Source organism: Erythrolamprus reginae, chromosome 3, assembly GCF_031021105.1.
Source record: "Erythrolamprus reginae isolate rEryReg1 chromosome 3, rEryReg1.hap1, whole genome shotgun sequence".
Classification (NCBI taxonomy): Eukaryota; Metazoa; Chordata; class Lepidosauria; order Squamata; family Dipsadidae; genus Erythrolamprus; species Erythrolamprus reginae.
Window position 1 is genome coordinate 92,158,738 of NC_091952.1, and position 27,848 is coordinate 92,186,585.

The 27,848-nt window shown below is 36.6% G+C and overlaps 1 protein-coding gene across 1 annotated transcript; it reads left to right on the forward strand.

The window, feature by feature from the left end:
- Positions 1-1,855: 1,855 nt before the first annotated feature.
- On the forward strand, positions 1,856-23,088 carry PTGFR (prostaglandin F receptor). Its single transcript, XM_070746213.1, has 3 exons — positions 1,856-2,260; positions 5,856-6,652; positions 18,645-23,088. The coding sequence occupies exons 2-3, from the start codon at positions 5,915-5,917 to the stop codon at positions 18,948-18,950; spliced, it is 1,044 nt and encodes a 347-aa protein (XP_070602314.1). The 5' UTR covers positions 1,856-2,260; positions 5,856-5,914; the 3' UTR covers positions 18,951-23,088.
- Positions 23,089-27,848: the final 4,760 nt, after the last annotated feature.

The window sequence follows — 27,848 nt, forward strand, 5'->3', positions numbered from 1 at the left end:
TTCTGCAATTCTGATTATTCTCTGAAGTCTGTGTCGATCCTGTTGGGTTGCATTTTGTTGTATTTTTTAAAAATCGGCTTGGTGAGTTTTGGTAGCTTAGGAACTCTATCCACTTGGTTGTGTTCATTAACTATCAGTTTCCTCTGCTCGTAGGACGGATAATCTAGGTCTAGGATTTCAAAATGATTTCTCATACTCAAGAGTAGAAGAGCTTCCAGGCAGTGGATAACTCTGCATTTTTAGCTGCTTTGTCATGGCTTCTGGTGAGCTTGGAGAGTTTGAAGCATTGGGCTGTCATGAGTTATCTTTTCCCCTTCAAAGAGGAAGCTCTTCCATATGACATGCTTCTTCTCTCCTCAGATATTTTAGCCACATGAGGATCCAGTATGCAAATTCTTGCTATCAGTCAAATTATAACACAGAACTTGAAAGGGATGAGCCCAGAACTACATCCCCACTTAACTTTGGCATCCACTAAAAGGTTATGAAGCCTAATATGGCAAAGCTGCCACTGTATCTTGGCTCTTAAAGGGGAAAATGCTGTTTTAACAACATTGACCTTCATTCTTAAGTTATAGTTTGAGGCCTAAGCGACCACAGTCAGCCACGACAACGCAAACATGCGATATATGCATTGCAGTTACATTATAAGTCCACTCTTTCCGACCTCATATTTATATTTATTTATTTATTTATTTATTTATTTATTTATTTATTTATTTATTTATTTATTTATTTATTTATTTATTTATTTATTTATTTATTTATTTATTTATTTATTTGTCAAACCAGTATAGGATAATAGTTTGTATAAGCATAACATAAGTAGAAAGTAATGATCTTCGGAGAGGGGCGCCACACAAATCTAAGTAATAAATAAATAAATAAATAATAAAAAGAAGACAATAGGACAGTAAATAAATAAATAAATAATAAAAAGAAGACAATAGGACAGTAGCACAGGGACAGTAGGCACAATGGTGTGCTTATGCACGCCTCTTACACACCTCTTAGAAAAGAGGAGAGGTCAACTGTAGACAATCTAAAGGTTAAAGTTTTTGGGGTTTGGGGAAGAAACCAGCGAGTCGAGTAGTGCATTCCAGGCGTTGATCAGTCTATTGCTGAAGTCGTACTTTCTGCAGCCTAGTTTGGAGCGATTAGCATTTAGTTTGTATCATTAGGTGCTTCTGTGTTTTTGCGGTTGAAGGTGAAGTAGTCACTAACAGGAAGGACATTTTTGTATATGATTTTATGAATTAGTTAGATCAGATTGGAGGTGCCTTAGTTGCAAACTGTCTAATCTTGTGCTTGATTCCTAATGATGGATGCAGATATGGGAGCCCTTGTGTTGTGATCTCTTGCTACCTCCTATCCTCTGTAGACATCTATGGACTGGGGATGAAATGAAGACAAACCATGTAGATTAAAGCAGGATTCTGACATTTATTTGTAGACAGAAGACTCTAAATCTCCCTGAAAAAGAACAGGGATGCTTGGTTGCTCCCCCTCCCACCACCACTACTTTGATGGTGAAGAAAAGCGAAGTCTCTTCCCTTCCCTCTTGCACGCGTAGGGCTTGGCTTTTTGGCAGAGCCAAAGGAAGGCGGAGGCTTTCTTGGAAAGGGCTACCAGCTTCCCCACGGGAAAGTTGCAGTGCGTTGTTAAAAGGGTCTGAAGTCAGGCAAGGGAGCCAGCCGGTAGCACGTGTGGTAGATTTTTTCTTTAATTTTTTTTTTTTTGCCAGCTGAAAGGGGCGGGAGCGTGGGCGAGCCCGGCGGTCTGAGCTAGCGGAGCTGCAGCCTCCCGCCGTCTTTATTAGTTGGGTGAGCGGGAAGCGTGGGAAGGAGTCGCCGCCGCCGCCTCGATCTGGTGGGTGACGGCGATGCCCGGAGAGTGTGGCACGAGCGCGACCGCTGGCGGGAACCCAGAGCCTGAAGTAAAAAGAGCTCCCTCGCTTCGTCCTCCAAGCTTCGCAGTTCCAAACTTTCAGGGGGGAAAAAAGAAGGTGAGCTTCGGCTTCGGAGAAGAAAGCTGACGCCTCCGCCGTCGTGCTTGTGTGGGGAAAGATTTAGGAATAACAACTCGGCACTTCTGACTAGCTCTTGCGGACTCTCCAGTTTAGCCCGTCCAGGGCTTCGTAAGATCATCTAGCAGTGGCTGCGACGGTACAATATCAAAGGCGGCTGCGTTTCGGTTAAATCAGTGCGGTGGAAAGCGCTTGCGTGGTTTCAGCCTCTGTCCGACTCTTTGAATCACGCCGGTAAGTGTGTATATTTTGTTTTTACCTTCTTCAGACTTGGGTAATTGGGTGACTAAAAGAGACAACTGCCCTATCTGGTCAGACGCTTGAGGGTATAAGAGGATCCAATATTAGGCTAAGTAGATTCAAATCAAATTGACTGAATCAAGACTGTGATCCAATTCCGCTTGATGGGGGGGGAAATCCCGTTGAATTTAATGGGATTTGCTTCTGTGGAGGCAAGTGTTATAGCGGGAAGAATACAAAACAATACCAATTCTCTTATAGAAGAGAATCTCATTTTCCTCCTGTCTCCATTCAAATGTCTTACCATCCAAAGTCTACTTTATTTCTCAGAGTTCACCGTTAATTATTCTTCAATTGCCTCCTACTTTTCTTTCTGTTTTTCTTTTGCAAATCTGTTTCTTTCCCCCCTGGATTTTTAAAATTTTTGATCCCTTTACTATCATTATTCTACTGCTTGGCTTGCTAGACTAACTGATTGCTTCTTTCCTCAATAGCTCCTCGGTTTCTCATGTCGTTTTTTAAAAAAGTTAAATTTTTTTTTTTTAAAATAGACTTCTATAATAGTGGCTGACTAATCGATTATATGCTGTCAAATTGGTGTTGATTCCTAGGGACTGTATAGAGCTTCATTAGATTGCAGACTAATATATCCTGAAATCTTTCACCCTTTGGCAATGCTTACTTTTGAAGTTCACTTGTCATTTCAAAAGTACCTCATTGATATATTCCCAACAGCGATTTTCATTTTTGTCTACTCCAGCAACTCACAGTTGGTTCCAATTTTATTCATGCAGTCCTTGTTATTCATGTTAAATTCTTCTGTCCATTTTACTTTATACTGTACTTGTTTCTCACTTCATATTACATATTTTTATCAAGCAAATAAGTCTTTTCTCTGGAACTTAGACTAGTTGCTGCAGTACGCTGAACTATATGAAGCAAGTCTGTTCAAGAGCATGCCATAGTCTGACATATATAGATAATTGTGATCATTTTACCCCAAAGAAGCTTGGCAACCTAGTCTGCTGTTCTGTGCATTAGTTTTTGCAATAGTATGAAATTTGCTAAGAAAATATCCGACATTTTAATTAGGTTACATATAGCTTCGAATTCAAATTAAAAACTGAATTAACATTTAAAATTGGCCATTTATGCAGAATACTTTTAATTTTTTCAAGTGCTATATTCAAACAGAAGCAAAACTAGAATTACTTATGAAAATGCATATTTATATACTGTATGTTGCTTTTTCCCTCTTTAAGTAATATATTTTTCATATGTTTACATTATCCCTTACTAGTTTAGTATTAGTTACAGGAATATTTGTTTGTCGGGCAACGTAGACTATAGTATATCCATGCTCAGATTTATATCACCATGTCTGGTATAATGCCATAATATTTTTTATTTCAAGTGTATTTGTATAGAATTCCTCCTTCACTGAATAGTCTTTATTGTAAAACTGCAACTGTTGATTTTTTAAATACTTGGCATGGCTGTATAGGTAACTAAATTTTACAAAGTTTAGTAAGATCATCTTGTTTTTATGCTGAGCTTTTACTCGCATAAGGCTATATGGAAGCTATAACTGTTTTCTAAGAAATAAAGAATGTGGGCAATCAAATAGTGTATAATATATATGAGCTGATAAATGAAAGAGTGGTTGAGTGAATTGACCCATCCAACTCATGCAGAAACTTTACTTGGTCATTAAATGCTATCTAGGGCAAAGAATGACATTAAAAGAAAAATCAATGTAAGCATTTAAGTGGGAGGGGGATGTGCTTTTGTGTAATCCCCTCCCCCCACTATTTATATTTAAATTCCTATTTTTTTCTATAAAAATGTTTCTGTTAGCTTCAGATTCATATGGTAGAATGTTTTGTATATTGAATAAAATCCACTGAACAGAATTCCCAAATCCAACAAATGTAGAGCATGATGTTCATTTGTCCTATAATTTAGAGTTTTGGAAAAAAAACCTGTACTATTCAGTATTTCATCAATTATCTGAAATAAGATGAGATTTTAGTTTGATCTATTGTGCTTTTGTTCTGTATTCTCAGTATGTTTTCCTGATGCCATAGATTAGAACATGTGTTATGTAAGGAGTAGGTAATCATTGTGGTAAATGTATATGTGGTATATAGTATAATAGAAAAACAATATGTGCTGAATTTACTAGCTATATATTAAATATGGTAAAATCTAGCTGTAATATTGCATTGATGGAAGGAATAGTATGTCAGATCTTGAATAGCAGCATCTAGATGCTGCATAATACGTAGAATATCCCTACTTAAAGAAAAATAGCAGGCATCAAAGTTGTTTTTTCCATTTTTCTGTTGCTTTCCTAAGTGCAGTTAAATATCATATCTCTTCCTTTGCATATACCTAAATATAAATTTTAAATTCCTACAGACATTTTGTCATACCTCAAGTTCTAAGTTACACATATTTCCAGGACAAGAAACATTATAATTAATGTAGAAGACTGGTTCACATATATTGTGAAGCAAATTGATCAGTCAGTTTATTCAATGGTTATTTACTCTCCTACTACTTCCAATTTCTTCCTGTTACATCTGTGACATTTTGAGCAAAATAATGGTCCACTGAAATCTGGAGATGTGCACCGGGGACTGGGCTACTTTAGTCTACTCTTTGGGAAGAATAGGCCAAACTGAGAGTATTAAGCAATATACATTAGTTCATTGCCAGCAGTTGAATGCTAATTACCTGAGAGCTGAGACACTTCTGTGCTCATCTGTTAGCCAGGAAGGGCAAGTTTATATATTGGTTCTCTGAGTGCTAGAGACTTCAATAGAAGAAATGTTACTTTCCAGAACATTATCTGGAAAGACTGAGGAAAAGAGTGTTCTCAGGCTTTTTTCTGTTTTACTTGATTAACTCTTAAATGTGGGCAGTGGAAGGGCTTTCTTCTGTAAGGGTTCTTAAGATTGAAGCTAAATAGAATCCTTTTATTTATCTTATCTCACATCAAACTGTTAGGCAAAAGAAATCAATAATACCATAAAAGCTAAACTTATTTTCTTATATATAAAGCTAATATTTTTAATCATCTGATTGTTCATTGCAGTGTGTATGTGTCTGTGTGTCTGGTCTATCTCCTGTGTTATTGCCAATGATGTATGTGAGTGAAAATTGATAAGCTTACAGGAAAGGTAAAACTAAAGTGGAAAAGACTGAAAAAAATCACCAGACAATCAAATTCCAGAACATAACTACAGCAGTGCATGAAGCTCTGTAACCCGTTCTTACTTATATTATTTTAAAAGGAAAGCTATATCAGATAATGGATATGTGTTTTGGAACTCTTGAATAATGATAATTTAATATGCCATTAGTATTTATGCTATCATTTAAGTATTTCAAATTTTAAATATTCCTTTTTCTACTTTTTTCCTGTTTTGTACTATATTATTATATCATTTTTATATTTAGTTATTTGTATTCTCTGTACTGGTGTTTATGCATGTTCATTTAGCCTGTCTTTGTATTGCAAGTGGGTAAGATTAAATGTGTAAAATTATTTATTATTTAAATAGTTTCTTTTACTGTATTACAGATGCCTGATGATTTCCTGGCCACTGAGATGTTTTGAAGGCTGAAATTTTCTTTCTAACAATGAATTGTTCTGTTCCTACTGATTGTGGAAGCTTCAATGTAATGTTTTCTGCCATCTTCATGACTGTTGGGATTTTATCCAATAGCCTTGCAATAGTAATTCTCATGAAAGCATATAAGAGGTTTAGGCAGAAATCAAAAGCATTATTTTTGTTTTTTGCCAGTAGCTTGGTTATCACAGATATGTTGGGCCATCTCATCGCTGGAACTAATGCATTATTTGGATATGCAAATGGGAAAAAATTGATCCGTGACGAATATTTTTGCAATTTTTTTGGTAACTGCATGGTGTTCTTTGGACTTTATCCTCTTTTTCTGGGCAGTGTGATGGCTGTGGAACGGTGCATTGGAGTGACAAAACCAATATTTCATTCAACAAAAATGACTTTTAATCATGTAAAAATGATATTGACTTTGGTGTGTCTTTTTGCTATTTTCATAGCTTTGCTGCCAATAGTGACAACAAAGAAGTATACACCTCAAGCATCAGACACCTGGTGCTTCTATCAAACACAGAAAATGAGAGATTGGGAAGACAGATTTTACCTCTTACTTTTTTCATGTTTGGGTTTGCTGGCCCTTGTTATTTCACTTTTGTGCAATGCTGTGACAGGAATTACACTTTTAAGAGTCAAATTTAATAGTCAACATAGACAGGGCAGATCTCATCATTTTGAAATGATCATTCAGCTTTTGGGTATAATGTGTGTCTCTTGCATTTGCTGGACTCCTTTCCTGGTAAGATCTTAACCAGTCAACCATTTCCATTTTCATGTTATATATTGCTTATTGTGTTCTAGGATAATATATCTCAAGATCTTGGGTTGAATATAATGATACAAACATTTTCTAACTGAAGGTGGAAGTTGACTAATATACCAAGCTTTCATAGGATGATTTAATGGAAGTTATGTTTTCTTTTATTTTTCTTTTTTATCTTAAAAATCAATTCCTTAGATAATGGGACTTATGGTGTTACAGGAAAGTGTGTTATATAAAAATGTAGAATATTTACCAAAGGATGCAAACAGTGAACTGCATCACAGCTTTGCTTTGAAGGGCTGTTCCATTTGAAGCTGTAATGAAATAATGTGCCCCTTGAAAGATCTACAGCAATATAGAAGGGAGTCCTAATATTTCTTGAAACAGTTATAAAGTTTTTCCCCCATCAAAGCAAAACTAAAATACAAGTGACTATTTTGAATCCACCCATATCTTAAGTTTGTACTTACCTCTAAAGCAGTGATGACAAACCTATGGAATGGGTCCCACAGGTGGCACACGGAGCCATATCTGCTGGCACGCAAGCTGTTGCCCTAGCTCAGCTCCAACATGCATGTATGTGCTGGTCAGCTGATTTTTGGCTCGCACAGAGGCTCTGGGAGGGTGTTTCTGGCTTCCAAAGAGACTTGAGGGGATGGGGGAGGGCATTTTTACCGTCCCCTGGGTCCAGGGAAGCCTTTGGAGCCTGGGAAAGGCAAAACACGAGGTGGTCCCTGCCGGGGCTTTGACATGTTTATTTTTACGAGGTGGTCCCCGCCAGGGCTTTGATGTCATGGAGACGTCACTTTGACGTCACGCAGCATTCGGAGTTCAGGTTCAGTTCAGGTTCGGCCGAATTTTGCGTAAAAACTTGTTGAACCCGAACACTGTTGGGTTTGCCCATCACTATTCATCTGCACTACAGTGCTTTCTGACTACAAACTATAGTTTCATCATCTAAACAGTTTTGTTCTATTTATTCCAAGAGTGATCACATGCTATCCCTGACTAAATATGATATGGAACATTTTAAGACATTTCAGATTGACACTTGAGACAAATTAGACAAAGAGTTTAATGTTAGTTACATAAGCTATGGAAAAATATCTGGTACTTGGGAATCATTAGGGAATTGGGATTGTAGGAAGTCATTTTAAATTGCACATTATTGTTTTAATTAAAGTAAAAATAATCTAGCACTGTTTACATTATGGGAGAATAATCCACTATATTTTGACTTTCAGTGTTTAAATATTAAGCCATAAGGTGCATTAGAAATTCAATACCACTGAATCAATGAGGATTGGATAATAATGAAAACCTCCTAAGTCAGCAGTATTTTTTTTAATCGTCAGTGTGGATGGGGGTACATCATAAACAGTGTCTTTAAAGAATGTTCCGCAAGAAAAGAGTGATAATAAGAAGCAATATGTTTGTGCTTAGAAGAATTTGGCTGATAGCACCAAGTGGAAAGAATGTCCTGTTAAACTTTTTACAAGTCTATCCACAAAACATTATTATGATATGAATTAACTGTATGGAAAGAGCAACCATATCCAGCATATATGGAAATATGCAAGTTGTTTGATTAAAGAAAGCATAAAATATTTAATTGTTCAATATTTCATGATTATCTTAAACTTCTTAAATCATCACACTATAGTACTTTAATCATTCTTACTAAGGCTAATAAGATTTCAGATCAGGTCATAATGACAGAATTGCAAAAGTCACAATTACAATAGAAGTTTCAATTATAATAGAATTATCTGTTCAATAAATTATATCTGCTTTATAAAAACAGTTTTCTTTGGAAATCGGTTAATATTGTATAATGCAAAGATACGCAGTCAAGAGTTAATCTATATGTAGCACCAGTCATATTAAAATTAAGCATGTTCCAGTCGAATCAATCATGTCACAATAAGTTGTTTTACATAACTAGGTATTAATACCCACTATTACACTTTTAGCTTGAAACTACTAACTTGAAAAATAATTGAGTAATTCCATACTAGGTTTAAAAATCAAATTTTAATCTTGATTACATTATTAAAGTGACTGATTCAGGTTCCTTTTCTGTTACCTACTTATAAGCAAACCCTCTATATAATTCTTTTATCATGAACAGATTAACTTTTTCTATATGTAGATACATTTGGTCATAATCCAATAACAATTTGGAAGAACAGCAGTACCATAATGCATTGGACCTCTTAAATTCAAAAGGCCTAGCCTACTTAATACAAAGTAGAGTACTATATATAGGAAAGAGTACTGAACATAATTATCCTGTAATTGAAGGAAAATAACACGGGCAAAGAGTTCTATTTGTAGATGGACGATTTGTCAGTACTTAGAATGCTTGGTTTACAACTTGTTATCCTGATGTTAAGGATTTCATAAAGCATAGTCTGCTTTCATATTTAAGATTTCATTATATTTTTCTGGTATTATTTTAAAAATAATCATTTTTTTTTACAATAGCATTATTTCATTCTTCATTTTACATTTCTTTTTTTCTGCTAACCCACAAATATATTAAACCAAGCTTGCTTTACAGTTAATTACATTTTTTAAAGTTATTTTTTAGGCAATTGAAGCCTTTATTGAAAATTTCTATTCTTTTAAAAACCTGAGTAGAACACGTAATCGGCATGTTACCATTAGATGTTTTCTTACTTTGTTGCTTGCAGCAACTCAAGAGCACTTATTGAGAATCACATTTCATTCAGACAGGAAGAGATAATAATGTAAAAGTCTGTATATCTATGAGAAAAAAGTATTTAAAGAAACATCTTTAAGACAGCTCTTTCTGTAAGATTAAGAAAAAAGGAAAGGAACAAATATTAATTTTAAAAACTCTTTAAAAAAAGTCTATTATTCTTATTTCTTCAACTATCTGCTTCAGTTTAATATTTCCTGAAAGAGCCTTATTAGGTGCTTTCAAAAGAAAAACGAACTTTTCTTTTAGGAAGACATTTTTTCCTGTCAATACTCCACAGGATCTGACACTTTCTTCTTAATATTTTTTAAAGATTATTATCATTGTCGTACCCTTATTACTTTTTCACACTTCGTTTGCTTCATATCTTGGTAGAAAAAGAAAGTCTTTTGATTATCAATTCCATTAGAAGATTTTAAATACTAAATTTAATATTTTAAATATTAAATAAGAAAAAATATTTTCTTTAATTATGTATGGAACACATCCTCTAATAAATAGGTAATTCTTTAATATTTTTGCCAATTCATAAATATTGCTTCTGAATTAGTATTGGGCTTTTTGTACCTTTTAGGCTCATCTGGAATCATGTAACTAGTAATAATTTCCTCCCTATGAACTGGCTTTATTTATTAATTAATTAATTGATTGATTTGATTTGATTTATATTCCTTCCATTTTTCAATCTGCCTCTCATTTTGATCATAGTTAAGTTAAGTTTAAGTGAGCAGTTTTCTAAAATGTCTTACAGGAAAATTACTTTAGTAGAATTACTTTGGAAACTATTTAATGTAGACCTGCAACTAACTCTCTTTTGAATGTCAAAAAACCAAAGCAATATGGTTAAGTATTTGCTTATGAAATCTGTGGAATTAAAATGCTTACTGCTTAGAGCAAAGCCTTATTCATATCATAATCAGTGATTTTTTCCCCAGTACACAAAGGGTAGTGGGAAGTAATTACTTTCATTCATTAATAGCATGTTATTTTAAATATATACCCCACCCAACCAGGGGTGGGCTCCATCTGGAACGCTAAATTGGGCTCGCTGTCGTGGCTCATGAGTGCTTGCGGGGCCAGTGCAATTTTGCTTCTGCAACTGTGTAGATAGCAAAATTGCGCACAGAGCCGCAGGTGCGCCTGTTTTTCAGCATGCGCGGAAGCAAAAAACCCTCACCAAAATACAGGCGCAACTGCAGCTCCATGTGCGATTTTGCTATCCACAGATGCAAAAGCAAAATCGCGCTGGCCCTGCAAGCACTCACAAGCAGCGGTGGCGAGCCCAATTTAGCGTTCTGGCTAGTAGCCCACCCCTTCCCCCAATTTGGATGGTATAGAGTAGGAGTCCCTGAACCGCTGTCCAGCACTGGCCCATGGCATGCCAGAAACCGGTCTGCGCAAACAAGGAAAGCCCCGTCTGCAGAATGTCGGCATCATGCAAAACCATGGCTTCTCTCGTATAATGAAAACCTCCATGGAATTGGTCCCTGGTGGCCCAAAGATTGGGGGAGGGGCATTGGTATAGAGATGTTGAACCATTTGTAAACACTAGATTCTCTGTGTTTGTACAGATATTAACAGAGATTGTAAATTGTAATTGTATAATTACAATTGCATTGAAAATTTTATATAAAAATGCATATCTTATGCATATAAAGATAATTTGGCCAATGGCAGTATTTTTAATGAGAATAATGAAAATCACTGATTTTCCTATGCCCTTAATATTTATTATTGCTGTTTTTATGGATATATTTTTTTATAATAAGAAAATTACAGGGAATTATATTCCCTGTAATTTTCATTGTATAATTTACAATTATACAATTGTATATAATTTACAGACCCATGATAGTTTCCTTTAAAAATGTTACTCTGTCTCACCATAACAGACCTATTAATATTAATACAATGCAATATTTTTAAAGAGTATGGCTCAAAACTAATGGCACAGGTGGCCTCTCTGCACCCCTCTAAAGTTGTATCTTTGGACAATCCAAATTTGATTGGATTGTGGGTGATTCGACCGTTAGAGGTGTTGATTTGGGACAGAGCAAGGATGTGGTGAAGGTGCTGAGGTGTCTCCCAGGGGCCACTGCCAGCAGGGACAGGAGGCGGATTACAAACATTGTTAAGACTGTGAGTAAATGTAATAACGTTGATGTGGTGGTGCATCTTGGCACAAATGATTTGTCCCAGAGAAATGTTAATGTAGTAAAAAGAGATTTTCAATGTCTAAGTGTGGAGCTGGGTAAAATAACTGATTCAGTGACTTTCTCAGAGGTGTTACCGGTTTGTGGCTAAGAGGATAAAACAACGTGTATCAGAGAGTTTAATGTGTGGTTAAGGCAGTGGTGTAAAGCTGAAGGTTTTGGCTATGTAAGTCATGATGTCAGTAGGTGGTCTAATTGGGAGTTGTTTAAGAGGGATGGTTTGCATCCATCATACAGAGGTACCCAGGTGCTCGGTGAGGAATTCAGAACTTTTTTGGACAGGCATTTAAACTAGGTAAAGGGGACAGAGATGTAACTGATGTGGGTGATTTCTGTCCCCGACCAATGAGGATAAAGCAGTTTTTGGAAGCTTATGAAAAGGGAGCTGCAAATAATATAGATGTAGTTGTTGATGATAAGGGGCAAACAAATAACGAAAATAATGTTCTTCGGGTAATGTGCACAAATGCTCGAAGCTTGAGCAACAAGCTCTGTGAATTAATGGCCATAATATCTAGAGATAATTTGGACCTGGTTGCCATAACTTAGACATGGTTTAAGGATTCTAATGAATGGGAAATATCCATACCAGGATATACACTGTATAGGAAGGATAGAATAGAGAGAAGGGGAGGTGGAGTAGCCATTTATATTAAAGAAAGTCTAAAAACAACACTAATTCAAAATACGTGTCAAGATCTAGAGACTCTCTGGATTTGCATGCAAAATAAAGAAGGTTCTGTCATTAGAATTGGGGTGATCTATAGGCCTCCAGGGCAATCCAAGGAATATGACAACAAGATGGTGGATGAAATTACCCAAATGGCAGTAAAGGGAGATATTGTGGTTATGGGTGATTTCAACATGCCTGATGTTGACTGGAATATCCCCAGTGCCCTTACATGCAAAAAAGTAAGAATATAGTAGAGGCCTTTACAGGAGCAGCTCTGGCACAGCTGGTTAAGACACCAACTAGAGGGGAGAATATTCTAGATTTAGTTTTTACGAATGGGAATTGGGTTTCAGATGTCAAGGTGGGAGAAAATTTAGGTTGCAGTGACCATCTATGTTTGTGGTTTGATGTAAAAACTCATTGTGAGCAATCCTATAATGCAACCAAAGTATTGGATTTCAGAAAAACAAATTTTAATGCAATGGGAGAATATTTAGATAATGAATTACAGGGGAGGGATAAAATGGCAGGAGCGAGCATCCAGTGGACTGTATTAAAAAAGGCCATCTTAAAAGCCACTGGACTGTATGTAAGACAAATAACTAAAGGTAAAAGGAAGAAGAAACCGCTATGGTTTAGCAATGATGTAAGGGCTATAGTCAATGAAAAAAAGGCTGCCTATAGGAGGTATAAAGAGTCTGGAAGTATAGCTGATAGGGAGGTATATAAAATGAGACAGAAGGAGGCGAAACAGATAATATATGCTGCTAAAGCCTCAAAAGAGGAAGAAATTGCCAAATCTGTAAAGAAGGGGGATAAAACCTTCTTCAGATATATTAATGATAAGAAGAAGAAAAACTGCGGCATCACGAAGCTTAGTACCGGGAATAATACATGCATTAATGGGAATAAGGAGATCGCTGACCATTTCAATAGCTACTTCTGTTCAGTTTTCTCAAAAGACACCTTACAAAATAATACTATAGAGGGATATAGCATTGCTTCCAGCTGTACGGATTCAGCTCCAGTGATCTTAGAAGCCGATGTCTTAGAAGAACTTGAACGATTAAAGATAAATAAGGCAATGGGTCCAGATGGCATCCACCCCAGAGTTCTTAAAGAACTCAGATCTGTCATTACTACCCCCCTGACTGATTTGTTTAACCAATCCTTGTTAACAGGAGAAGTTCCTGAGGATTGGAGAATGGCCAGTGTTATGCCTATTCACAAGAAGGGCAGTAGAGAAGAAGCTGGTAACTACAGGCCAGTTAGCTTGACATCAGTTGTAGTTAAAATGATGGAGACTCTACTCAAAAAGAGGATAAATCAGCACCTAAAAAACAATAACTTATTGGACCCAAATCAGCATGGCTTTACTGAAGGCAAATCATGTCAGACTAATCTCATTGATTTCTTTGACTATGTCACAAAGGTGTTGGATGAAGGTGGTGCCGTGGATATTGCCTACCTGGACTTCAGCAAAGCCTTTGATACGGTTCCACATAAAGAGCTGATAGATAAATTAGTGAAGATTGGACTTAATCCCTGGATAGTTCAATGGATTTGCAGCTGGCTGAAGCGTAGACATCAGAGAGTTATTGTTAATGGCGAGTATTCTGAGCAGAGTCAGGTTACAAGCGGTGTGCCACAAGGGTCTGTTCTGGGTCCTATTCTTTTTAATATATTTGTGAGTGACATAGGGGAAGGTTTGGTAGGGAAGGTTTGCCTATTTGCCGATGACTCTAAAGTGTGCAATAGGGTTGATATTCCTGGAGGCGTCTGTAATATGGTAAATGATTTAGCTTTACTAGATAAATGGTCTAAGCAATGGAAACTGCAGTTTAATGTTTCCAAATGTAAAATAATGCACCTGGGGAAAAGGAATCCTCAATCTGAGTATTGTATTGGCAGTTCTGTGTTGGCAAATACTGTACTTCAAAAGAAAAGGATTTAGGGGTAGTGATTTCTGACAGTCTCAAAATGGGTGAACAGTGCAGTCAGGCGGTAGGGAAAGCAAGTAGGATGCTTGGCTGCATAGCTAGAGGTATAACAAGCAGGAAGAGGGAGATTATGATCCCACTATATAGAATGCTGGTGAGACCACATTTGGAATACTGTGTTCAGTTCTGGAGACCTCACCTGCAAAAGGATGTTGACAAAGTTGAACGGGTCCAAAGACGGGCTACAAGAATGGTGGAAGGTCTTAAGCATAAAACTTATCAGGAAAGACTTAATGAACTCAATCTGTATAGTCTGGAGGACAGAAGGAAAAGGGGGGACATGATCGAAACATTTAAATATGTTAAAGGGTTAAATAAGGTCCAGGAGGGAAGTGTTTTTAATAGGAAAGTGAACACAAGAACAAGGGGACACAATCTGAAGTTAGTTGGGGGAAAGATCAAAAGCAACATGAGAAAATATTATTTTACTGAAAGAGTAGTAGATCCTTGGAACAAACTTCCAGCAGACGTGGTAGATAAATCCACAGTAACTGAATTTAAACATGCCTGGGATAAACATATATCCATCCTAAGATAAAATACAGAAAATAGTATAAGGGCAGACTAGATGGACCATGAGGTCTTTTTCTGCCGTCAGACTTCTATGTTTCTATGTTTCTATGATGATAGCAGACAAAGATATCTGGGAGGTCTTTCCCTGTCATGGGACTTCTGAGGCGCCCATTTCAAAGTTGTCAGCAACCTTCACTCTGACGGCTGCCGAGCTCCGCAACCCGTCTCCAACTGCAACAGTTGACCCTAGTGTCCGAAATCTAATAGTCATTGCAATAAAGCAAGGTATTGAGGTGGTCTCTAACAGAGGGACTGGTCCATGGCTTCAACCACTGATGTGGCTGGACCTTCTGCCCCAGACTATCCCTCAGAGTATGGTGAATGTACAGGTGGCGATTATGACCAATGCTCACGGTAGTCTCACTCTGACCTAGAAGAGGGTGAGTTAGATCTGGACCTCTCTGAGGATCAGGGGCCTGCTCCCGACCCCCCTGTCTAGTCGGGCCTGCTTCATCCCAGTCTATTCAATTCACTTTTGTTTAAAGCTAAGAAGGAGGCCAATCTGGGAGCCCCTCTCTAAGCCATCTGATGACAACTTTGCTAAGGACTCCCTCTTTGAGGAGACCACCTCAGAAGGAGAGATGATACTGGCTCGTCCACTCTTTGAGGAGGCTGTCAGGCACCAATGTCTCTCTCCCGACTTAGGGTCCCAATAGTTTGGACAAATGATACTTCAACGTGACACCATATCTGACAACATTTACAACTGCCTCCTGTGCGTGTCCCGGAGTCAGCTTTGTACTTATTGAATGACAGGCCAGGGGAATTTGATGAGCTGCTGTGGCCAGAAGACTGGAGGGCAAAGCAGATGCCCCAGAAAGCCCACCAAGCAGTTGCCCGGGGACTTATGCAGTAGCAAGAAGGATGCACTGGCTGCACAGCTGGCAGTCAGTCCCGCACCACAAGTGGCGTCTGCTCCCTATAAAGTCCAGCTGTTTGGAGAGATTTTGGATCCCATTGTGATAGAATCCCATGATAAGAGAAAGATTCTCCTTCCTACTTCTGTAAGGGCTTCTTTCACCCCACCACTTAAAATAGATGCCCCTTTCGGACCCCAGACCAGGGGACAGGGTTCGGCAGATTTCAGGGGTAGTATGACATCAGAAAGAGACAGACCCCAGATAGGTCCTGCAGAGACAAACAATAGAGGTGGCCCATTTGAGGCACAGGTGATTGCCCCTGCCGGCATGCTAGGTAATCCCATCCCAGACCCTCCCATTGGGGATCAGCTAGCACTTTTTGCTAGCAGATTGGAAGAAACTACAACCGATGCGTGGGTTAGGGAGACCATTCAAAGCGATTCAAAATGTACACATCTTAAGTGACATAAGGAAGGTGGATTTCCTCACTTTGATTGACCTCACTGAGGCTTATCTGCACATACCAATTCAGTATAAATTTGGACAAGAATCATCTGTCCAAATCATCTGTCCACTAGACTGACCCACTTAGGAGCCATTGTTGATGGCTCCTATAGCCATTCAGATGCTTTTGCATGTTGACTTCTGCCCTCTGTTCTTTCCAGTCAAACAATAACTAGTTGGCTCCATAAAAAGCTAAAGTATGAAGAAAAAGAAGAATGGGGAAAAGGATTAAGTGCTAGCTGCTAGTCCTATTTTGGGCGGTCCCTCTTTGACCAGTTGTAGGATCAATGCCTCTAGCAGGTATTCTATGCATCACCATGAAAGTGATGGAACTGGTAGCCATACTGAAGGGGATCTCATTCTCTGTGTTCCAGGATACACCCATGAATTCAGATGCCTAGATTTTAATGTTTAAAGCTATATAGCTAACATTTGCCTGACACTTGTCTGTGTTATATGCCTTAATTACATCATAGTTTGATGAATCAATGTGTTTTATAGTGAGATGTAAAGATGTTAACCTTGAGCTAGTGAGATTTGAACTGCTGATCAGCAGATCTAGCAGTCAGCTTTAGTGACCTGCAGTACTGCACTGCGCCACCTTGGCTCATAGGGACATTGTACAGTATTTCAGTATGCTCCATTTTTAAATCTTTGAAACTGATACCATGAGTTCATTGTTATTCTTTACCACATCAATTTGAGATTGGAAACTCCTCCTATCTTCAGGATCCTTTGGAAAAAAGTCTTTGTTTTTCTATGCCTGTTTCAATCTTTGACATCTGTAGAGATGTTGTCATACTTCTAGCAGTTGTCTGAATTAAGACAGCTGATTTTATTTATTTTTATTATGAGGAAAAATAGTAATCTTTTCAGATAAATGTAGAGCAGTTGAGAGTTGATAACTATTCTTCCTTACAATTCTGTTTATTATAATTCAATTAGAGAGTGCTTCTTTTAGTTCCTATGAGGGTTCACTTACTTGGACTACGTGAAAGTATCTCCTGTGGAGTAACTTTGCTATCTCTATGTAAATGCTGGTCATCATAGCTGTTTACCATCATGCAAAATACAAATTACTGAGCTGAATACTATAACCAGGCATATTTATATTAGTTTTTATTATGGCTTTAATTTTCCTGACATATTTCCAAATAATTTTAAAAGTAAGATTTCTCTAGATTATTTATTTTCATAGATACATATGCATTTTGGGATCAGTTAGAAAGCCAGATATTGAACAGTTAATAGTCTTTTATTTAGATTGTTAAAACCGATCATTGATTTTAATTGCTTTTTGGTAGGCTTTTTGTCTCTGTATAGCTTCAGTCATAGGACTCTGAAATTTCATCCAAAGTCTTAGAGAGTAAGGAAGATGACTTTGAGAGAAATATTCAGCAACCATGATATAGGCCAGGGGTGTCAAACTTGCATCATCACGATAGTGTCACATGATGCATTGCAACTTTTTGTCCTTCAATAAACTGGGTGTGAGCATGGCCAGTGTGTGATGTACCTGGCCTGTGGGCCACAAGTTTGACAGCCCCGATCTAGGCAAAGAGGTTGAAACATTTTTTTTAAATTGAGAAGAATGACAAAAAGTGGCTCAGACAGATGCCTTTGTATAGCACAATCATTCATTCGTTTGTTTGTTCAATCATTCATTCATTCAATTTTTATGCTATTTAGCTGTGCTTATAAATGAACGGAATGATAATTTATAGCTATTATGTGGAATCGTTAGATAATACAATTTCTCCTTACAAAGTTTTTCAAACTATATTCTATATTTTCAGTGGCCTGACTCTTAACAGTAGGGTAACCTTTATGCCTGTCAGAAATATATAACTATTTAATTATAATAAGCTATCATTGTGTAGATTTGATGCACAAAAGTACAAATTGGGGGAAATGGCATTTGCAAATAACTTCAAATGAACAAAATGGAAAAAATTGTAAGAAAGAAGAATGTAGAAGTTAAGAGTAAAGCAATATTGAAAGGGTCAATATTAGAAATAAACGCAAAAGATAATTATAGGAACATAATTCAGATATATATGCAGCATCATACTATATTAACTTTTCTTCATCTGATACTAGTTCCAAAGCATATGATCTTTTTTCAAAAATAGATTTGACTCTTTATATCAACTTTAATATTTAATGGATTAATTTTTAATTTATGATAGTTCAAATCCAGAATCATCTTTATAAAAATATCTGAAGTGGTTCCAGATATTCTAATTTTACTGTTTTACTGTTTTTACCACTACATCATCATCATCATCATCATCATCATCATCATCATCATTTATTAGACTTGTATGCCGCCCTTCTCCAAGGGCATGTATTATTGTTTAAAATAGTAATATATTTTTACCTTTTTTCTGATGAATAATAGAATTTATTTCATTTTGTAGGTAATCATGGCCATTATTGGAATAAATGGAAATTTCTGCCATGAAACAGTATCCTGTAAAACTATAATTTTTGCTCTTCGAATGGCAACCTGCAATCAAATATTGGATCCATGGGTATATATTCTTTTGAGAAAAGCTGTTCTTAAAAAATTGTATGAGATTGCTAGAAGATTTTGTGGAGTACACATTAATTTGTCTACATGGGAACTCAGTTCCATTAAAAATTCTTTAAAAGTGGCAGCAATTTCAGATTCACCAATTAGTTCCAAGCTGTCAAACCAAAAGATTAGTATAAGAGTACCATAAAGCGAAGCACATAAAATAAAGGTTTTTGATTGTTGTGTACATTGAAACCCAAGAAGTGGTTTCAATTATAGATATGTCTCAATCTGGAATTACTACTACAAAATGTTTGACTTGTGAATATAAATAATATTTATTTTTTCGGGGGGGGGGGGGAGGGAGAGGCCATGCGCAGCCATATTCTAGTACCAAATACAGGTAATTCTGAACTTACAAGAGCTTGTTGAGTGACTGTTCGAGTTACAATGGCACTGAAAAATGTAATTTATGACCATTTTTCATTGCAATAGCAATAGCATTTAGACTTATTTACTGCTTCACAGAGCTTTCCAGCACCCTCTAAGCTGTTTACAGAGTCAGCCTCTTGCCCCCAACAATCTCAGCCCTCATTTTATCGGCCTCGGAAGGATGGAAGTCTGAGTCAACCTTGAGCATGATGAGATTTGAACTGCCAAGCAGCAATCAGCAGAAGTAGTCTGAAGTACTGCATTCTAACCACTGTGCCACCATGACTCATAGTTACAACTTTTGCAGCATCCACATGATCATGATCAGATGTTTGACAACTAAATCATATTTATGACCTTTGCTGTGTCCCAGGGTCATATGATCTCCTTTTGCGACCTTCTGACAAAGTCAAAGGGAAAGCCAGGTTCATTTAACCACCAGGTTGTTGTCTACTGCAGTGATTCACTTAACACCCGTGGCAAGAGAAGTTACAAAGTGGGGCAAAACCTACTTAACAAATGTCTCACTTAACAATAGAAATTTTGGCTCCACTTGGACATAAGCTGAGAACTACCTGTATTTCAGGAATTTCTAAAATAAAAAAGGGACAAAATGATGATTATACTTAAAATTAGGAAATAAAAATGTTAAAAACTTCAATATAAATAAGATGACAGTGGCTATGAAACAATTTTGAATGAAGTAGAGATTTAAATGTTTGAGGTTTATGTTAAAATGAACCTTTAAAACGTCATCAAATGTAAATGCTTAACAGCACAATTAAAATAGATTGTTCTATTGGAATCTTTAGCTCTGTTGGATTTGATGACAATATGCATACATATGTGACAGAATTTAGAGACTAGTGTTTCCAAACATCATAACTCTTGAGCAGTAGTATTTTGTTAACACTTCAGGTGGGAGTAGAATGAAACTGGCCAATCATGAAAAGCTAGATAATTACCGTAAGTAACTTAGTGTTAAATTTTATAATGGATGTGCAGTGAAATTATGTGAAAAGCATTAATTTTGTAAATGTTCCTTGTCTTGCTAGTATAAAGCTTTTGTTATTTTGGCAAATATTTTATCTAAGTGTTATAACATCTAAATGAAATAGCCCTGCATTTTGTATTTTCTGAGCAGAAACAAATTTATATAAATTGGTATAACACAATAAATTAATTGTGTAATCTGAAAATTCCACGGTACAACTTTAATGGTTACTAAACAAATTGGATGTTAAACTATATTGATACTTTGAATAATAGTCATTTGATTATACAATTCCTTCCAAAGTATTGTGTTTAAGGCTACAGTCAAATCACATGAATGTATAGAAAATTTGTATAATATTATTATATATCAAATGTTAATTTAGGTTTAATTTTACTGTTATATATTATCTCATCTTATCCTTTGCGGGCTCATCTTATTAATATATACACAAAAGTTAAATACTTGCTGGTTTTATTGAAAGTAGGTTCAGGCAATATTAATGTAAAGATTACATCATTCTTGATTTGAGCTAAATAAAAGAATGCATTTCATTTAGTTTAAATGATAATACATGTTAAATGTAAAAGACATTAAATATGCACAATAAACTTAATTTTCAATACACAAAAGATTAAATGGAAGCTTTTTATACATATTAATATATTATTAAATTAACAGCTTATTAAATTGGTTTACACATGTATGAATACAGGCTCTTAATAGAATGTATATATATGTTCTCTCTGGCTCTCTCTCTTTCTCTTTCTCTCAGTCATAGAGCTTAGCTGCAAATTGTTAAAAATTAGCATCATTTCATTGTTTACATATAGCTGCAGATAGTTTTGTATAAAATGTCTGTATAAATTTACAGAACAGAATAACAGAGTTGGAAGGGACCTTGTAGGTCATCTAGTCCAACCCCTCATCCAAGCAGGAGACCCTACATAATTTCCAGATACAGTAGAACCTCTGGTCACGAACTCTTCTGACCATGACCCAATCGGGTCCTGACCTAAAAATCCACAATCCCCCCCGCGGCCAATTTTCCTTTCCATGCCATATTTCCAAAATTAGGTTTGGGTCATGACCAAATCGGGTTGCGACCAAAGCTATGGAATGAATTATGGTTGTGTTGTAAATGGTTTAGTTGTAGTAAGGATCCCAGGTAATCAAGTGCCCAGGATTTTTCTTCACTTGCATTATACTGGTGCTTTCTTGAAAAAACAAAACTGGTAAAGATAATAATATTGTAGAATTTTACAGAATGAAATCAGTGTGCTAAAGAATGCCAGTTTTGCTATTGCTATTATCAGCCTATACTATAATATTTTATTACTATTCATGTCTACATCCTGGTTACCCAAAAGAATTATAGGCAGTGTTAGGTATACAAGAGAGAAATAAAGAGAAAATGCAAAGCTTTATTAATGGTTTTTTAAGTTTAGGCCTGTAACCTACCATACTAAATTAACTGCACCAGTTACATAAGCGTGTCTATTTTTATGTTCCAGAAAAAGCTCTTAATTGTTGAAGTATAAAGCTGGTGAAAGATAATTCCTAAATTGCAGGTGTGACAATGATAATGTAATGAAATGTTAATGTTTAGAAAAATGAAGAAATATAACAATGTAGAGAATATGCAAATCATTTTGTTATCATTTCCAATTATGTGTAGCTTTCTTGAATAAATATCATCATCTGGTATTAGGATAGAGCAGGGGCATACAAATCCAATAAACAAACAAACAAACAAACAAACAAACAAACAAACAAATAAATAAAAAAATAAAAAATAAATATCCAATAAATAAATAAGCGCACCATTGTGCCTACCGTCCCTGTCCTATTGTCTACTTTTTATCATTACTTATCTAATGTTTTATATGTACAAATTATCACCCTATAATTGTTTGACAAATAAATAAATAAATAAAATAAATTGATATATAAAGAGCAAGATTACAGTTCAGTAATGGAGCATGTATTTATGCATGGAAGGTATTAAATTTGTAGTATCTTCAGGAAAGGCTGGAAAGAGCCCTTTTCAAAGATTTGCCAATTACTGTTAATATAATCAATACTAAACTAGATGGACCTCAAATCTGACTAGATCTAAGAAACCCTCTAATCTATAACATATGTTCCTATAACAGATTGATGTTATCGTTATACAATACAACTGAGCCCCTTCCCCTTGCTTTATGTTTGAAAGTAGACTTTTGAAGATAAAGTCCACTCCACGGCATTACTATGTTATATCCAATTTACCGGTACATAAGAATATTTCTATTTATTCAGTGGTACTTCCCCTCTACAGTACTTAGCCAATGCATCCTGCAAGTCTCTTCTGGGGTGCTCTCCAATTTGTTGGAATAGTTTTGGGAGAGGGAAAGAAATGGTTCCAGAAGAATAAGTTCTCTTATGGATTTTATTCCTTCATTAACTGTTTTGAACAAAATTTGCCTAGTGGGTTAGGTTAGTCTCAGTGACTATGACTGATGCTCAACAATAATGTTGTGGAAATCTTCACAAATGAAAAGAATAAATGATACTTAAATTTGTAGGTTTGGAGATGGGGTGTCAAATGAATAAATACTGTAAATTGTATGTATTTTTTCATTTTGGCTGTATTATTTTTATTCTGTGTGTATATTTCTATTTATAAATTGTATAAAAAATAAATTGTATAAAATATATGTATGTATGATCTAGTGCCTCATTAAATTTATTATAATGTGCCTTTATTGTTATGATGTGCTTGGAATAGCAAGGGAGAATCCCAAATGCTGAAAAAAAAGTCATACTGTGAAAGTTACAGAAGTATTACTAGGAATATTATTGGCGACTGTATGGTTTCAGTATTTCAAGGTGATTCTGCTAACTTTTTGTGGTTGCAAATAAAGCTATTTAATATTTCCTCCTTTTGCTGTTTTGTTCTTGGAAATGTAGAACAAAATGAACATAACACTATTACGTTCCACCAGACTTAGGTAGAACATTTGATCATCTGAATTCCTTTTTCTGTACCTTCTTCACTCAACTGGACAACTTTTAAGAATATCCAAAGAACGTACATGTCCAATACACATACCAAAATCTTCTCAGAGTTCTCTAATAAATATATTAGAGAAAAAGATTCTAGCCAAGTCTTGAATTTTTGATTTTCCATGTGCGGGGAGGTAAAGTAATACCTCATGATACGAACTTAATTGGTGCAAGGAGGAGGTTCGTAAGACGAAAAGTTCGTAAGACGAAACATTGTTTCCCATAGGAAACAATGTAAAGTCAATTAATCCGTGCAACCAAAAAACCCCCCGCAAAAAAACGGCTTTCCGGCTGTTTTAAAAGGTGACAGCCGGCCTGGGGGGCTTCCCAGCACCCCCCCCGAACCCGGGTTTGGGGTTCGGGGGGGTGCTGGCAAGCCCCCCAGGCCGGCTGCGACCTTTTAAAACACCCGTGCCGCTTCGCAGCTGTCTCCTGAAGCCGAACGCGGAAGTTTGGCTTTGCCGTTCGGCTTCAGGAGACAGCTGCGAAGCGGCGCGGCTCTTTTAAAAGGTCGCAGCCGGCCTGGGGTGCTTGCCAGCACCCCCCCGAACCCGGGTTTGGGGTTCGGGGGGGTTCTGGCAAGCCCCCCAGGCCGGCTGCGACCTTTTAAAACACCCGCGCCGCTTCCCATCTGTCTCCTGAAGCCGAACGGCAAAGCCGAACTTCCGTGTTCGGCTTCAGGAGACAGCTACGAAGCGGCGCGGGTGTTTTAAAAGGTCGCAGCCGGCCTGGGGGGCTTGCCAGCACCACCCCGACCCCGGGTTCGGGGGGGTGCTGGCAAGCCCCCCAGGCCGGCTGCAACCTTTTAAAAGAGCCGCGCCGCTTCGCAGCTGTCTCCTGAAGCCGAACGGCAAAGCCGAACTTCCGCGTTCGGCTTCAGGAGACAGCTGCGAAGCGGCGCGGGTGTTTTAAAAGGTCGCAGCCGGCCTGGGGCTTGCCAGGAACCTCCCGAACCGAACCCGGGGTTCAGCCAAATTTTGCCTCTTCTTACGAACTTTGTTTGAGTTACGAACCGGCATTCGGGAGGCTTCTGGGAAGCCCCGCCGCCCGGTTATTACCTTTTAAAACAGCCGCGCGGCTTCCCAGCTGTCTCCGAACGCAGGTTCGTAACTCGAAAAAAGTTCGTAAGAAGAGGCAAAATTTTGCTGAACCCCGGGTTCGTATCATGAGTTGTTCGTAAGACGAGGGGTTCGTATCTTGAGGTACCACTCTATTTTATATAGAGCATTAAACTCTAACCCCTTTAAAGATAATAAGAGTCTCTTGATATTTATTTTCTCTTTACTCACTTTCACTTAATAGATTACATCTAACACACATGTGGTTTCCTCATAATCGGGACCTTATTGAACCAGGCTATGGAATACCTGTCTATTTTGAATCAATTATGTATGAACTCTGAGAAATTCTGGAGATTTGAATTGTGTTCTTATCTTCGGAAAAACGAAGATAGATAAAAGGGGAACCACAAGAATCAATCCTGAAATCTTTACTCTTCAGTTTGTTCTTTTAACCAGTAGTGTAAAGAGAATGCTTTCAAAATTAGTGATGACAAAAAAATGGATGCAATAACCCTAGAAGACAAAAATAAAATAAATCTTGATAAATTAGTAAACTAAAAATGATGGCATGAAGTGCAGTGAAGAAATTGCAATCTTTTTCACTTAGGAAACAAATTGATATATAAGATATCAAATATCTGGTTTGCTAATAGTTTTGAAAAAGAAAGTAATTGGTTGTAATCTAAACCGAGTCACCAATTCAATGTAGCTAAATGCAATTTAAAAAACAACAAAAATAGTATATTTTCTAAATCATGGGAAGTCATTATTTTTCCATTGTGTTTTGATCAAACTTCGTGTCAAGTTTTAGTGTCCATTTTTGGGCAAAACATTTTAAGAGATTCAAAGACAAGCAGGTTTAGAAAGGAAAATTCCAATCTAATTTAATGTATGGTAAGTTAAATGAAATGGATTGCATAAAACCAAAAGATTATTCCCCCTTTTTATGTTATTTCTTTTTATGTTTTATTAAAAGAATTGCTTGGAAGCTGTTAAGAGATTCCTTGAGGGTCACATGCAAAGTGTAAGTAACCTAGTAGTATGCACAATCCCCAGGCCAGACCTGGCATGAACAGAGACATCCCAATTCTTTCTTAAGTGATATGTTTATTAGGATCCAAGCAAAGATGAATTCTTCCATAAGGCTGGGAAAGGAATATGTACAAGATTTCAGCAAGCATTTATACTTTATTTGATTGCATAAAGAAAGAAAACACATGAAAGGAAACTCATGGAGCAAAAAATATCAAAATACCCTTATCACTTCCTCTCTATTAGTAAACAGCAATTTCAGCAATGTTTATTTAAAGAAACTATTGTAATTTCCAGAGAAGCCATACCAATTTCCTTTTAAAGACTTGTTGCTGTCTCAGCTACCTCCGACACATCTTAACACACTCGGGCATCTGTTTCCCAATTAATGCAATTCAACATAGGAACTTTCATCAAGATCACTATTAATAGCCTGACCAACACTAGAACCTCAGTTTTGGACAGTTTAGATTTATGATTAAATGCAGCAGGTTTGTTCACTCGGGTATCCAAATATTTAGTTATGATGTTTCCCTTGGTTTCTGTTTCTACATCAAACACATTTCAGCCATTAAGCATTCCTTCTCCATAGTAGGTGGAGCTAGTCTCCAAGGATGGGAATGACACTGACAATAGCCAGTCCGGACTGAGTTCGGAAACTTCAAATCGTCCAAAATGCAGCCGTGTTTGTGGTTATGGGCCTTCCAAGGCATGCCCATATTTCACCATCACTCCGCAGACTGGATTGGTTGCTGATTAATTTCTGGACACAATTCAAAGTATTGGTTATGACCTACAAAGCCCTACAGATTACCTCCGAGACTGCCTTCTGCTATATTTTAGCTGAAACCTAGGGAAGGTTGCCTTTCAAAGGAAAAACATCTACTTCATGTGCATGAAGTTCCAGACTCAATCTGTGGCTTGGAAAGATCTTTCAAGGCCCTTCCCTGAAAATACAACAATACTCAGTAAAGGTAGCACTGAACAAGGCAGATCAATGATTTCACTTTTTGGCTGGGTTAAAATGTAATCCACAAAGAATGGGGTAATGTGCTTTGTTTAAGTCAAAGACAAAGACACCGTAAAATGTCATACTACTGAAGCAAAGCAGGACAAGATAGGGCCCTGATCTAAATCCGCCCTGAGTTGCTTGATAATGAGATTGATAGCATATAAATTTAATAAACAAATAATAAATAATGAATGGATTTTGTATTGGAATGACCACAATCATTATGCATTATTATAAGTAAACTAGACTTTTTTCTTTGGCTTTTTCAACAAATCCTTGTAGTGTTCTATTTTCAGGTTATTAAGATGTGCTTCCTCAGAATTCTAAATATTACCTCTTTCCTAAATACAAAGAACAGTTAATGCATGTTTGTGATTTCTGTGCTACTGGCACGTACTTCCAGCTTCCTCTGAACTATCTGCATTCATTAGTGTTCTTGGAAAACTATTTTATGAAGGTCAAGGGTGGGATGTTTTAGTGCCCTGGTTTCTTGTTCCATTGTTAAACTTACATAAGTACTTAACTTTCTGCTTGCTTAATAATTTATTTCAGTGCTATATTATTAGGTCTGAAATGTTTTTTTAACTGGCTTCACACCGAGAGCTTGACAATTAAAATCCTAGAAGTATGCTTGGCTTTAATACTAAATATAGAATATAAACCCTGTTGTGTCCAAAATAATCTACAAAGGAAAGAACTAGATTTATTGGAAACTGGCTAATACAACAAACTCTTCTTTATGTTATATCTAGTTAATATATTTTCTTGGAAGACTGAATATAGGGAACATGAAAGGTTGGGAAGAAAGCCAATGATTATAGTCTTTGTGTACTTAAAAATGTACTTGACTGAGGCCGATATTCAAAACTGATTATACTAATTAAGCTAGAGACCATTATACTGATTAGCCTCAGAGCACTCTTGAAGAAACACATCTGTTATATAATTGTAAGAAAAGATATTATCTTTATTAATCCAAAATCAGTTTAATGATTAAACGGAAAATACTACCCATAGCCCAGGATAGTTTTAAGGTATCAGTTGAAATCTTTGTCTTTGAGATAACTAGGATTTGGGCTTCTTTGCATTTTAATTTTTTACTGGAATTCCTGGTATTTCCCCCTCTTTTTTTCTTTCTTCCAGGTTTGTTTTATATCAATAATTCAATAGATTATTAGGGTTGAAGTATTACAAGGCTGATAAAATGAACAGAACATCACCGACTGTTACCTATGGCTCACATCTCAAGCCATACAAATGCATTCCTAATAAACCATAACACTTACTGAATAATGAAAATGCACTTGGTGTTTTTGTTGTTCTTTTTAGATGGGAAAAATAAGAGAAAAACAGCGTGACAGAATGGAAAAGACTAAGAACCGGGACAATGGAAAGATATGATATAATGTAAAAAGATGTGTGAATTGTAAAATATGAAATTTGGATGTGGATTTGTGAGAAAAAAAGTTATGTTTAAAGAATAATAAAAATATTTTTTTAAAAAAGAAATAAAATGCACGTGATGGT

What these genes read in the sequence shown, in the direction of transcription:
- PTGFR (XM_070746213.1), top strand. Translation starts at nt 5,915, where the DNA reads ATGAATTGTTCTGTTCCTACTGATTGTGGAAGCTTCAATGTAATGTTT. An exon ending in TTTGCTGGACTCCTTTCCTG is followed by an intron (nt 6,653 to 18,644) that starts GTAAGATCTTAA and finishes TTCATTTTGTAG; the next exon opens with GTAATCATGGCCATTATTGG.